This window comes from Podarcis melisellensis (genome assembly GCF_964234715.1).
Source record: "Podarcis melisellensis genome assembly, chromosome: 10".
NCBI classification, from domain to species: Eukaryota; Metazoa; Chordata; class Lepidosauria; order Squamata; family Lacertidae; genus Podarcis; species Podarcis melisellensis.
Window position 1 is genome coordinate 32412866 of NC_138542.1, and position 15470 is coordinate 32428335.

The 15470-nt window shown below is 42.1% G+C and overlaps 1 protein-coding gene across 1 annotated transcript in view; it reads right to left on the bottom strand.

Annotated features, from left to right (window-relative positions):
- PTPRB (protein tyrosine phosphatase receptor type B) overlaps positions 1-15470 on the bottom strand; it is a 74550-nt gene that overhangs the window by 51819 nt on the left and 7261 nt on the right. The window contains exons 3-4 of the mRNA XM_081928141.1: positions 8992-9233; positions 3522-3798 (exon numbers count right to left, since the gene is read on the bottom strand). Coding sequence (XP_081784267.1) covers positions 3522-3798; positions 8992-9233 — 519 coding nt within the window. The remainder of the gene's footprint in view (positions 1-3521; positions 3799-8991; positions 9234-15470) is intronic.

Consider the following 15470-nt stretch of genomic DNA (forward strand, 5'->3'; position numbering starts at 1 on the left):
TTGGAGAACGGGAGAGGAACAGATGATACCTCAAAGTGGAAAATGCTAAACCAAGCACTCTGAGGATGAGGATGGAGGGGGAAGATATTTGACTGACTGAGAGTGATCACAGTTTAAATGGGAGGGGCATAGTGGGTGATGACACAGGTGATGATAACACAGTAGGAGTTATTAGTGCACAACGCTGTCTCAGTAGCCTCTGTTGGGAGCAGGACCAAAGGCAACCCAGGTTGAAGTGGTTCACAACTCTCTTGCATTGATTTTGGTGTGGTAGCACAAATCCCTAAGTCAACCATGCCACGCAGGCATGTTGCTTCTCACCTGGATGGCACCCCAAAGAAAGTGACAGAGTGATCTTCAGAGAATGCTCTTCTTCATACCACAATAGGTGCCACAGTCAAAAGGAGCACAAGAAAGACAACACCACCGTGGAAAGTAATGGGGTGATTATGCAATAGCAACAGGGACACTCTCACATTTTGCTTTCTCAGAAGTAATATAAGGGTCAGAAGCTGTGTGTTGATCGCTTCCACACTGCTTTTGGCCAGTGGCCTTGAGCACTGGAGAGATTTGTGTATTGCTTCTAATGTAGATGCCCCATTATCCAAATCAGTAGCTTATTGGCTGGGGCTTGCAAGAACAAACCAACTCCTCATCTGACAGGTGTGCTGCCCTCACCAATCTAGGCTACCAACTGGCCATTCCTGTATCATGCCATCTGTAATCCACCTGGTTACACTGCCTTTCTCCTCAGATTTGTACCTAGCAAGCATCACTCATTTTTTCATAACTTCATGACTAGACTATTGCAATTTGCTCTACAAAATACTGCCCTTGATAGCATTTTTGGAAGCTGCAGCTGCCTTCTGACAGAGGTTGGCCATTAGAAGCATGTGCCATTGGTGCTCTGATAATGGAAATTCAAGGTTCTGCCTATGTGATTTACAAAGTGCTAAAAACATTTCTGGATTTTGGATAGTAGAATAATAAGATGGTTTAAGGGCTGAGGTTTAACACCTGGTAGGGTTTTATGTTTTTACCAGATTGTTACTGCCCTGAACTGTGGGATGGAGAATGCTTCAAGTCATCCAGTCCCTTTTAAAGACCTGTGTTGATTTCTGCGGAAGAATTAAGCAAATACAACTTTCTCAGGGTGCTTAAGTCTAGTTGGGGTTGCCCCTTAAATTAAAAATTTACACAAATGAGGAAAGACGTGGAGGTGGGATACAACTTCTAAAGCAAATTTTAAAAGGTTGCGTGCCTAGAAGGCGAAGTTCAGAAATTCAGACTTTATCTAATCTATCTAGCCCAGAACACAAAACACCCAGTCCTCTGTACATCCGTTATAACAAAGGAACAATGAGCTTGGGAAGTGCCTGGCCTGAAAAGCCCTGGCTGGAAACAAACACTTAAAAAACCATTTACATTGTTATAAAGTTCTTGACTGGCAGCTGTCCAATACCGATATATCATAGAAATAAGAAATTTTAAGAAGGTATTTTTGCGGGACTCTTATCGAACACTGGCTGCACAATTTGACATTTAAATAAGAAATCAATTGTGCTGAAACTTTGAAAAGTTGTGCTTTTTGTAAAGATTCCATATAAGAAGCCAATTGCACCAGTTATTATTACAGTATTTCAGTTTCTATCCAGCTTCCTAGCAAAGCATTGCAAGTGGCTTCAATAGGAGGAGTCAGTATTTTACCTTCCACATCAATTTCTTGTTGCCAAATCAAATTAATGTATTGACAAAAAGCTAGTGCTCTTACAGAGAAGCTAATTGTCTATCTGTCTCAAATTTTGAAAAATATGAACCCTGTTCTCATACAAAAATGCTTTTCCTTTTATTAAGTTATGTCCTGCAGTACAATAATGTCTTAGAGTATTTCATTTGCAGAGCAATCTTACGCTTGACTACTCAGAAGTAAGTCCTACAGAGTCCAATGGGGGCTTACTCCCAAGTAATGTGTACCTAGGAGTAAATCCCATAGAACACAATGGCACATGTTTCTGAGTACACATTGACAAGATTGTACTATTACTCTTTTAAACATCCAAGTTGAAAAAGCATTTTAGAGTATTGTGCACAGGAATAGATTATATTGCACAATTGATTATATTGTATCTGAAGGGGAAGAAGACTTCTTAGCTATATATATTTAATATGACATCTAACTTAGGTTTAACAATTTCATTGGTCTGCTCTGAGGACTAAGGACAATACAACCCATTGCCTTTCTACAGTACACAATTTCCAAAAAGCATGGATATATGTTGCAAATGATATTTACAAACCAAATACGAAATGTTTTTATTTGCATAACATTTCACTTGCTGTGGAAAATAATGCTCTGTAGTCTGTTTCTACCTTGAGAACTTGTCCTATCAGTAATATGATATTGCAAGATACACCCTAATCATTATAGTGGAAGCTTTGCTGGGCTGTGTGAAATTACATTAATAATGTATCTCTTAGTTTGAGGTGTAAGTAGGTAAGGAAATGTGTCCTGAGACAATAACTAAGAATCATCACTTTGGATTATTCTGCTGCCATCAATTTCAAATACAAACTACAATGCACTTTAAAACTGTGCATCTAGGACTGCATCTGATAACATATTATGGAATATTACACAAATGCTCTGTGATGATTGATGTTAAAAACTAAGAGCATTTGCAGGTCCTTTAAATATATATATAGGACCGAGTATGTTTCCTTGGAAAGCTTTCATAATCACTTTCTCTTTAATTCTTAAAGCTGCAATCCTGCGCTCCACATTTACTAGGGAGTAAGCCCCACTTAACTCAATAGGACTTACTTTTGAGTGGACATACTTTTGAGTGACTATTCATGACTAATCTCACCTATGTACCTGTAAGAAGAACCATCCATATTTTTTCAGTGTTATTCTAACTGCATTATTTGAGAAAAGAAAGTCACTTAGATAGTTACCATCAAGTATCACTCAACTATCCTGGGTAAAATTTGTATACAGCCACTAAACAACTAAAGGCAGGAAAGATGCCCAGCAGTCCAAAATGGGCTACTTCCAGGTAAGGGAGCATAGGATTGCAGCCTAAATTGGGACAAAATTACTAAAGTGAGATTACTAAAAATAATGACTAATATAAACAGAAACTCAAAATATAAGCACAGTTGTAAAGTACGATATATATGCTTGATTTTCTTTTTCTTTTTTAGATTTTAAGCCACTTATTTTAATGAGTTCCAGATCATTGCTCACCTTGAAAGTCAAACCAGTTATTAAGCGTAACTAAGAGAGATTGTTTTTAGGAACTAGAATAAAGTTCTAGCAGGTGGGGGGGTGTGTGGATTAATTGTGTACCCACTGACCTACATTTGGAATATATTGAAAAGTATTTGGAATGACTTGTGCTATCCCTTCATAATCTCCATTTCAGAAGTTCAGGTTGAACATCACAGAGACAACAGGGCAATGACAGATCCTCCCTCTATGCCAAAACTCCCCTCATCAAACCTGCACCTGTCACCCATACCTGTTTGCAATGTGATATTGCTGGTTTCTCCATCAGACAGAGAGACAATCCTGATATAGTACCAAGTCCCTGCTTCCAAGCCGTTGTAGTCACATTCATAGGAACCGTTGACTTTCTGGATGGGCTGGCAAACCCTGTACAAAGCATTGTGGGAGTTGCAGGTGACGCTGAAGTTACAGGGGTATCCCAAACTGTCCCACCTGAGATGGACAGACTGGCTGGAGACCTTCCACTCTGTCTGGTTGATGGTGCATTTTACTGGAGCTCCTAGACCACCCTGGAGAAGGATCAGAAACAGCACACAGTGGTTATCTCACCCAAGAGCAAATGATTTCTTCTACGGTCACCTGAGGCAATTGTTCTAAATTTCAGATTGCGGCACTTTAATATTAAACATGGAACAAGTCCCTCAGTTTGGATGGAAATGACTTCCTTATATGTGTGCATGTAAAATCACACACACACGTCTTGCACTGTGTACATGGAATACCCAACACCTGTAGACACAAACCCCCACAGCAGAACACAGCTTCCATTTCGCCCCATTCTCCTCTTTGAATAGGTGTGTGCGGGTCACGGGTGTGAAAGGATGGTAATTCATGTGCAAGATGATGAACTCTTTTTGAATGCTCAGAACTGCATCAGTAGTGGTTAACTTCTGTGCAGCCAGCTTGGAGAAGTATCATTATGTGGGGGGGGGGGGAGAGGAGAACGCAGGAGAGAACTTCCATCCTGGATGGGATCCTGTTTGATAAGCTGGCGCTGAAAGCAAAGGTAGGTTAGAGGCTGATCTGACAGGTAGCACTGGAGGAGGCAGGCTGTGTTTGCCAGAAGGGAGAATCCTAGAAGGGACCCCGAGGGTCATCTAGTCCAACCCCCGGCAATGCGTGGATCTTTTGGATCTCGATATTCAGAGTCTCATGCTCTATCCCGGCTTGTCTCCAGCTTCGGCTCCTGCCTTGCAAGTCCCCCCCCCCAGGTCCCTCCCCATCCTCTTGCTTTGCGCGTGGCTGCCACCCACCTTGAGAAGGGCCAGCGCGAGAATCCACAAGGAGACTCCCGCTCCGCATCTCAGCCTTGCCATCCGCTTGGATCTGCAAGGCAGCCTGCAGGTGGTGAGGGCAAGGAGGCGCCTTTGGCCCCACCGCCGGCGGCGGCGGCGGCTTCCTCAGCTCCCTCCCCTGCCCGCCCGCGGGGCCGAGGGTAGCAGCCCGCGGCCGCCCTCTGCTGGCCAGCTCGACCGCGGCAGGCAGGCCGGCCCTCACGACGCTCCTCGAGGAAGTTTCCTTCGCGCCGGCCGAGCGCACGGGCGGCTGCCCAAGGCGGGCAAGCGCGGTGGGAAGGCGCGGCGGGAGACGGCTGCCCACCGCTCTCCCCGCGCGGCCATGGCCAGGCGCTTCGGCGGCCGCTTGCTCCTCTCTGCCCCTAGCAGAGCCAATGTCCGGGCGGCACACACACGAGAGAGAGAGCGAGCCCTCTGCCTCAGCCAGCAGCTCTTTGCCGCCTTTCCCTTTGCTCCTCTCCTCACAGCGCCTCGGCGCGCGCCCTCTCCCTCTCCCTCATGCCCTCTCCGCGTTTCTGTCTTCCTCCGCCGCACCCTGCCCCTCTTCCTTCCTCCTCCTCCCCTCGCTCGCCTCGGACCTTCTTTTCCCAGGGCTATTTCTGACACTGGAGATGGTTTCCTTCAGGCGTTTCTCCTCCCCCTGGAATGTCCTCTCTAAACCTCCTCAGTTCACACTTGCCCCTCAGTGGTCGCTTGCCTTCCTCTCCTCTCCCCTCAGGGGATTTCTTCTCCCCGGGATCCAGAGCTTGTTTGGACAACAACAAGAGAGGCAGCCACTGTTTTCACTCGCTTCAGCCCTGGGGTCGTGAGGTAGAGTGGGTAGAGCCAAGGCTGAAGCGAAGTTAGACCACAGGAGGCAACTCCTAGGGACCGAGGTCCCCTTGACCCCCATAAAATATTTGAGAGGGTTGCCCCCAAAAAGTTGATAGGCATTGCCATTGTGTTATGGGGCTTATCTGAGGCTCCCCCCATTTTTTAAAATTCAAGTTGGCACCGCTAAGTTATCAGGGTCATGGAAATGAACCCAGGGGTACCGTGGCCGATACCTGTGGTGAACATGGCTCATGCAAATTTTCTACAAACACAGAGCTGCCATCTGGCGTTGGGCTCCCTTGAACTAAGAGCAAAGATGGCTCTCCCCACAACAACCACCTCAGCAACTATTCCAAACTCTCTTGACTGTACAAACAAGACCTTAAGTGCCCTTTCAGAGCTGAGATATAATTTTTTTCTCTGTAGGCAAGCTCTTTTCCTCCCTTTTACCGGAAATGCAAATTTCCTCTGTTCTGTCTTAGCAAGCACAAATCCGTAAGCAACAGACAACCATTATTTTTCTCTCACACATTCCAGCCAATATAGCTTAAAAATATAGCCTTGCTAACTTGAAAACAACAAGCGTTGTGTCAAGCGCAAAAAGTCCAATGGTATCTCAATTCCATGGCTGTAGGAATATCATTAGTCTGAAAAACTGCCAGTTTGTCTCAGTTTTTCTTTTCCTTGGAACAGCATGTGCCTTGGAGTCAACTACCACCCTGGACCCAAATAAATTGCCCTTAAGAAATATATATAACTTAAAGCAAGCAAATTTCCATATTTTCAAGGAATATTTGCCTATCCTTTGGAAAAAGAACAGACAAATGAATTCTGTCATTTCTTTTCCAATAACAATTAGTTAGAGTTATGTATCACTAAAGAGACAATCTGTAAAGAAATTGTAAAGTTTGCAGGAGAATTAAGGCAGCACTGATGGAAGACAATCCTTTTGGTTTACATAGGTAGAGTGCTCTTGCAGCTTTTAATATCTTAAATACTGCACCACTGTGGAGTTGAGTTTGATGTCTACCTCTTACTGCAGACGATACTAAGGTGAGGTCTAAAATGACACCGAAGAACTCACTATTAATTATCTTTTAACAAGATGAAGTACAAACAGGTTGAAGTGTACCATATGGACACTTAGTAGAGCAACATAACCATAATTTGTAATGGGACAACAAATGTAGGTATGTCAAATAAATATTACAGCTGATACTGAATAGATGTGCAACAATACTATTTCTGCTGACCCAACTTTTAAGAAGACAGAGTAAAAGAAAGAGCTGGAAGTAACTGTGGGGAGTGACTGAACATATCATCAGTAGTAGGTTCCAGTCTGCCTTAGATCCTTTCTCAAGGTTTCCTGGCTTTAAAACACACGCACACAAATCTCTCTCTCTCTTTTATCAAGAGGAAATGGGCTTTGCATAGCTTTTCTCATAGTTCTGAAAGTGCGAGCTGCAGATTTACTTCCAACCCAAGGTTGGTCTTGTGTAAACAATTTTAAAAACCATCATCACCAAGCAACCACCACCGTGCCTTGAAAATCAGTTGACCTCAGTCAAACAGCAGCATCCAGCCTTTCATTGTGTAAACGAATAAATGTTATTGTTCTTCACAATAATGTTTAGCATATTAACACTGTCCACTACGTTTTCAATGTCTCAGATGTGTGCCTCCCTGAACAAAATGTGCCTCCCTGAATAATTGATATACATGGATATGGATGGTCAGAAGCAAAACAAGGTAAAGCATAATTAACACTGCAACCCACCATGAATCCATATAAAAAGGAATCTCCTTTCAAAAATATACACAAGATGTGCTGCATACTGAAACATGCCTCAACACATAAGTGAATCAATATTCCACTGCTATCAATGGAAGAGGAATCTTCCAACATTTCTCTTCACTGGATGTCCACAAATTCTAGTGGCATGCATACCTTTGCAAACTCTTATCATGTCACCTCTTACTTGCCTTTTCTCTAACCTAAGAAATCCCAAATGCTGTAACTTTTTATCACAGCGGAGTTGCTTCATGCTGTGATGCTGTGAGCTCCATGGTGACCCCTGCTCTGTGTATGAAGCTACAGTTTCCTCTTGTGTAATGGTCTTTTGAAAGTGGCCTGGAAGGCAGCATATAAGTGTTTAGTCTTAATCAATATTAAATAAATAAATCTCCTACCCCTGTACCCTTAACAAATTAATGATAATTTGCACAAGCCACAGCATCTAACCCTTTAGCCTCATATAACTCAGCCTTCTTATGCAACCCTTCTTAAAGAAGCTTTTGACCCCTGATTGGACAGGAGTGAATTCTTCCCCGGATTCGTTTCTCAATTTGGGGTACATGTCTTTTCTGAGCTGGCAGATGGATAGCAACACCTGTTGTCTCTATTGTGTGGCACATAGTTCCCCACTCTGAAGCATGCAACCAAAAACTGGTTGGATAATTCAACTGTAAAATATGAGAAAATGAGTGAAAATGCTGCTTTTTGGTTCCCATTGCCCCTTTAGGGTTTGCAAGCCACTTCCTAGTTTATTGTTTATCCTAGTTTATGAATAGTATCCTCCATCCCAAATACAACAACCAACAGACCTGGCAAATAAATCATACCTGGACACCTGCAATGAGACAGCATCCTCAGGCCTGTTCCAGGGCATTTTGCCACCTGAGGCAAAGATCAAGATGGTGCCTTCTCCCCATTCCATGGTTCAGAAGCTGTCTAAACCAGCAACTGAACCTGTGCTTCCACACTGGCAATGGGATAATCTCTTCCACTGCACTTGAGAAAGCAAGCTAGCTGAAGCGATCCAGCGCAGGCCATGTCGTATACACAGTTGTGCCTTCCAACAGAGGGAGACATTTACGGGGCTTGGGAGGAACGGCTAGCAGCCATTGCTGTCCCCAGTGTCTTTGCTGGTCTTCCAGTATGAGTAGCAGCAACAGAAGAAAGATTTCTCTCCCTCCCCCCCTTAATGCCTGGCATGCTGCCATAGTAGCATACCAAGCATCCTCAGAGAAGGAAGGAGGGGGGCAAGATATCTTCCTCCCTTTCCCTTCTGCTGGAACAGCAATGAAGATAAGTGAAGGGGATATGAGGCAGGAATGGGGTGGGAAAGAACAGGGAGGCAGGGCTTAAAGTTCTTCTGTGACCATGAGCTACAGAACTTGTGAGCCTGCAATGTTTGCCTTTCCTGAGCCAGGAAATATGAATTTTGTCTGCACCATTATCTAACACAGTAGCTCAACCGGCCTGTGCCAGAAGCTGCAATATAGATATGACACTACTTGCTAAATCATTTGCCAATGGTGAGGACCACCGTCCAATCCCCTAGTGTTTGAGGCATTCTGTTTTGTCATAGGTTGCTGTTTCTTGGCAATTTAAAGCATACAATAGAACCACATATCCACACAAACTCCTCTGCACCTTATGATTTATCTCTTAGGGTGACGATCAAGTTTCTGGCAAATCTCAGTCAGTTTTGCACGCCTTAGATTGGGTACAATTTGTGAAGCTTGAAGGATTCTATCCTCAAAGTATCTGCAGAAGAACTACCGCCAATCCCAGCTATGAGCTGAACTTACCTGTTCTTCGGTGGTAGAGAAATGATGGGTAGGTGTGGGAATCCAGGGTGTTTTTGTCACTTCAAGTACATTCTGGGTAGGGTTGACTTTGCCCATGTTTTTATTGTTGCTTTCTGTGACATTGCTGATGAAAACCACCGTACTGCTAGTGCCAAGAACATTCTGTGGACTGTGTGTTATAGAATTAAATGTAAGGGCTGTGCTTCTAGTGGTTCGAACAAATGTTTCAGTATCTTCAAAATCTAAGATGAATAAATGACAGTAAATAAAGTCAGTGCTAAGCATAGTTGAAAATACTTTTAGGCATACTAATCACATCTTGTTTATTGTTCTAGCCAAAGGCCATGAGAAACTTGCAGCAGTAATATTAATAAAATAATCCAGAACAAAATACATCCATAATAAAAGCCAACCTCTATGATGTATGAGAGAGAAGATACTAGAGTAACCAAGAATCTTAAATTTAGCTTAATTTCAGGTTAAACCCCAGAATCACCAAAACAACTTATAACAATTTTATCTATTTCATTTGTCCTGATTTTATTTTTGCAGCTCGTACATACTGGATGCTCTCTATGTTATTGCCAAGAAAAGCCAAACCATTCCTGCTTGCTAGTGAGAACAAAGGGTTCAGAAAGTGATCTCTTGGATCTCTGCAAAAAGGGGGCAGGCTAAAAGATAAACCTCAGGTTAACCACAGATACAAAGTGTGTCTGTGTATGGGATCTTGTTATAGTGGCCTTCAAAGACTGTGGTGGGCATCACTTGGAAAAGCAGCTTCCTGAAACTGGCAAGAGTTTGGTCAGATAACTAGCTCTAAAATGCTGTTATCAGGATGCTCCTGGCAAATAGAAGGGGAAGAAATGGAGGCAGTGAGAGATTTTACTTTCTTGGGTTCCATTATCACTGCAGATGGTGACAGCAATCACGAGATTAAAAGACGCCTGCTTCTTGGGAGAAAAGCAATGACAAACCTAGACAGCATCTTGAAAAGCAGAGACATCACCTTGCCGACAAAGGTCCATATAGTTAAAGCTATGGTTTTTCCCAGTAGAGATGTATGAAAGTGAGAACTGGACCATAAAGAAGGCTGATCGGCGAAGAATTGATGCTTTTGAATTATGGTGCTGGAGGAGACTCTTGAGAGTCCCATGGACAGCAAGAAGATCAAACCTATCCATTCTTAAGGAAATCAGCCCTGAGTGCTCACTGGAAGGACAGATCCTGAAGCTGAGACTCCAATACTTTGGCCACCTCATGAGAAGAGAAGACTCCCTGGAAAAGACCCTGATGTTGGGAAAAATGGAGGGCACAAGGAGAAGGGGACGACAGAGGACGAGATGGTTGGACAGTGTTCTCGAAGCTATCAACATGAGTCTGACCAAACTGTGGGAGGCAGTGGAAGACAGGAATGCCTGGCATGCTCTGGTCTGTGGGGTCACGAAGAGTCGGACATGACTAAATGACTAAACAACAACAACAATTAGTTGCAGGTTGCCTTCTAGATTCTATCCAGAAGAGCCAATCCCTTAGTTGTCACTTGTTTAAGGGCAATACAGAGCTCAGTTCTGGAAAACACCAGCAACAACATCTTGACAAGCTGCTTTCCAGGGTTGGTTATCTCAGGAAAGAGCTTGATTGGCATAGTAGCAATTCTTTTAATATATTTTAACTGAGTGCAGTTAATATATTTTAACTAGAACTCCAGGTTCTAGCTTGGAAACCCATATATTTAATCCACAAAGAATAAAGTGGAAAAGTCCTCTCAAAAAAGAAAAAAAAAAAAGAAATCCAATTTTTTTAAAAAAGGGGGGGTCAATTCCACATCCAACCAAACTCATTTAATCCCCCCACAAAAATAAATCCAATTTAAAGACTGAAGAACAGGCAGATTAGCAAACAGTTCAATAATAAAAGTGAAGTGCCCAAAGATGATAGATAGATATAGATAGATAGATAGATAGATAGATGATAGATAGATAGATGATAGATAGATGATAGATGATAGATGATAGATAGATTGATAGATGATAGATGATAGATAGATAGATAGATAGATGATAGATAGATAGATAGATAGATAGATAGATAGATGATAGATAGATAGATGATAGATGATAGATAGATGATGATGATAGATGATAGATAGATGATAGATAGATAGATAGATAGATAGATAGATAGATAGATAGATAGATATAGATAGATGGATAGATAGACAGATAGACAGATAGAGATATGGAACCTTTCCAGGTAGCTATCCAGCTCAGTATGGTCTACGTTGGCAGTGACTCTCCAGGATTTCAGAGAAGTATTTCCCATACTGTACCTGATGATGTGCAGAATTGAACCTCTCAGTGTAGAACAGATGTACTATTACTGAGCTATAGCAGACAGACAGATAACAGTATGGTTGTGGGTTGCTTTTTTACCATTTCAATTTGACTTATTCGTTTATTATGACTGATGAATTCAAAAAGCATGTTCTCATGTGATAATCAGCAACCACCCTACAATAGCAAGCTTGTTTGAGATCTTCAAAATGGATACAGAAAAATGCATATGCAATAAAAGACGGAATGGAATTCAATTGATTATGTGGGCTGGTTATTAGAAACACCTCTGCCCAAGGTCAAGGAATTCACTTTTAACAGGCACCTGTATATACAAGGTTCACTACGTTTTGTGGGTGTGCATGATACATGCAACTGCGTCCCTGGCAAACCTGTAAACGCTAAGCCCATTCACACCTGTTCTTGAAGCACTTCCTAGCAGTCTGGGGCAAGTTCCTATCCCTCTCCACACCCAGTGCTTTCTTCACTGTTCATCAAGGGAGACATGGGTAACCCTTCAGCTTTGGAGGATCTGATCCTGATGTTCCTGCATGTGCCCTCTCCTCTAACCTTTCATGTGCTCTGTACCTGTGTACCTCTTTCTACAAGGCATATGGGAGCAACTTGTTTTTGCAGATTTTGGTGGGCTACTACAAAACCAAGAAGTTCTCCAGTTCTGCTGTACAGAGCTGATAGGCTGCGTTAAGCCTGGCTGGTCACAAATGGCTCAAGTCTGCTTTATAATAACAGATATTCAGAACTCTTCCATGTAAAATCTCATGCCCGCTTTGTTCAGGAAATAACCTGGAGGGCACTGCCCACAAGCTTCTGGTAATGGGCTGTAATTATATGAGCTTTTTAAAGTCACCTATCTTTTAGGGAATGCCAAAATTACAATGGGAGTGCAGGAAGAAACTTTTACACATTTTCCGTTCACATTCTGTACTTCTCCCTATGTGGTAAGAGAATGTCATGTCCTTTCTATGTGACTGGGAATTAAGGCTCAATCTGTGGTGTTCTATGATCACTACGGCTACATTTATAGGCCAAAAAGTTTGCAATGTGAACTTCCCTCCTCACAGAAAACCAGGTTACCTTTCAATAGCAGGATATGTTTGCATGAGGCAAATGACTCTGAGAAGCAGAGTTTCACGCATGGCAAAACCTTGTTTTGCTGCCACAACAGTAGGCTGCCTGCCACGTATAAATTTTTTAGCTTACAGCCCCTCTAAAAAAGTTGTAATTACTAGGTTAGAAGCAGCAGATGTTTCCAAATATGATCACTCAGTGTGTAATTATGAAGTCTTAGAATGTCAACCTATGATTTCTCCCCTGCCAAAAGGACCACTTTGTGAACTTTCATCTTGAAGTGAACAACATCCCTTAAAAACAACAACATTGACATGCATGTTTAATACTACCAATAAAATAAAACTGTCTATCTTCTGTTTACATGTACAAGATGCATGTTCCTCCGAGGTCCTTTTCAATGTAAAACATGTGTGTTATATTAGCCTAACATGTATTTTGAAATAATCAGGAAGGCCCACCCCCGCCAATGAACACACGACTCACTTCAAATGTTTTTTCTATTTTAAACTATAATCTTTGCTCTTCTCCGAAGAGGAAATTGTAGGGGTCTGTTAAATTACACACACAAAAGTCCCTGTAAGTGTGAGGCCAGCCCAATATCCAGCACTGGCCCTGTGACAATCCATTCGCAGGAGTCCAATAATACATTTGTGGGTTAAACTCCTTCATATGGGAATCACTACTCTGTGTTATTATAGAGCGATGTAGCTTTTGTGACATGATGATTGCTTCAATTATTGCCTTCAGGAGATTTTGGAACATATGGGCAACACTGTGTCAACAATACGCTTAAAAAAATGTGCCAAGTTAATTCAGGGCCAAAGTGGAGGTGATGATAACGGTCATGCAGTTTGCCTCTGCATAGCAGTATTTTCTTTTGCAAATAGCTGGTGTGGGGATCCCTAAACCGCAATGCAGAGAGTTGGGCATTAACCCTTTCCCCCATCATGATCCTGATTTCAGAATCAAAATCGAAATATTCACCCATCTCTACTTATGAACCACTCAAGCATGCTGTCAATGATCAGTCCTGACAATGGCACTTCACTCTCACAGGCCTTGGTGGTGGAAGGTCTATACTTGCTTACAAACAGCCTCTACCCCCAGTCTAACACTGCTACTCATCAGCAACAACATTACAGAGATATGGACACAAAGACCAAACCCTATAACAATTCTATCCTAGTGTCTTCTCTGGCAACGCTCTTACAGGGCCTGATAGTGTCACCTACAATATTGGGTTCATTCATTTTTCTCATCTTTTAATGTGACATATGCATCACAATGCCCCTCTACACAGCATAAACAGGGCTTTATCTAAAAGAAGAATAAATGGGCACTAATCTGATATCAGAAATGGCAACTTCCCCAAACCATCAGGGAAACATCCCAACATTCCAACCTCCTGGTATGTTCTATAACTATAAGGTGGCCATCCTTGAACGAAAAGGGAGACTCTTGGACTTCAGAGGGAGACTCCAACGTGGAACCATTGAATTGCAAGTTATCCATAGAATGAGTACCATCACTTCTGGATTAAATCAATCAACACAGTGGATTTTATTACACTAAATGTGTTGTTTCGCTTACCAGTGCCAGGACTGGAACAAATAATAACACTATGCATATTGGAATACTGCCTGTGATTGTGTTGTTGTTGTTTTTTTAAATCAGAACTACAATAGAAGAAATGTGGTGGAGGAGCGACAAGTGAAACTTAAAGCACAGGCTGTGTCCACTGGGAAGGACTGTGATATTTGCAAATTTTAGTAATGTCTTTCAGGTTAAATCCTATGAACATTTGCCTACAAGTACTACTGCAGTCAGTGGGACATATTCTTGAATAGAAAGTATGTTTGTGGCTGAGACAAAGCTGATTTCAAACCTGTGGGTTCAAAAGTAGTTTGTGATGCAGCAGAAGGAGTTGCTGTTAAGGTTTTACAATCAATGTTATTTTATTGACTAGCTGATTTGTATATTTGTTTTGTTTTTGTATTGACTTTAAGTAGTGTGGCAGATATAGTAGCAGTAGATTATGATGGTGTAATAAATAGCCAACAATGCTGCTCGGCTCTTAGTAAGGCTTCCATCAACAGAATGGGAAGGCAAGCAACTTTAGCACCCACAATGTCCTCACACACTAGGGATGAGCCAATCCATCAATATTGGTTTTTCAAGTTATCATTCCAGCAGTATCAATTTCAATACTCCACTTTTCCACATCAGTTTGCATTTCTTTTCTTTTTTAAAAATGTCCTCATCAAAATTCACCAGCATGTTACTCAGATTTCCCCCTATATATATATATATATATATATATATATATATATATATATATAAGTTTCTATGCAATTTTACCTTTATACACATTTTTACCAAGCAATTTTCTTAATACGATGCATGTTAATGTTATTTTCAATGATACATACATTTTGTGCATGGTTTACTGCAGTATATGTATTTTTTTGTACACAGTAATTGCCTGGAGAACTACATTGCAAAATTCAGGGAAGTACGAATTTTAAAGGATGGTTGTGTTTTGGTTCTTCTATAGTATCTGAAAGTGCAAATTTGGGAGGTTCAGCTTAAATACAAACAGAATCAATTTTCTCCCCCATCCCATCCCACACCCAGCTAAATCTGCTCTGAAAGTTTAGGGATCATCCAGAGCAGATTTAGAAAGGCATAAAGGTGCAGGGGAGAAAGGGAATCACAGAAAATTGCTTCCCCCTTTATTCTGCTGAACATCAGTCAAAGGATACCACTGGATATGCACATCATCACCATCATTATGGCAATAGTGAAGTCACAACCCTTATTGTGCACACATATGCCTTTGTAGGTACAGTGGTGCCTCGCAAGACGAAATTAATTCGTTCCGCAAGTCTTTTCGTCTTGCGAGTTTTTCGTCTTGCGAAGCACGGTTTCCCATAGGAATGCATTAAAAATCAATTAATGCGTTCCTATGGAAACCGCCTTCAGACCAGGTCCGGGGACAGTCTGTCCCCCGACCTCTTCTGAAGACCGGCGGGGGGCGAAAGTCTTTGCTCCCCC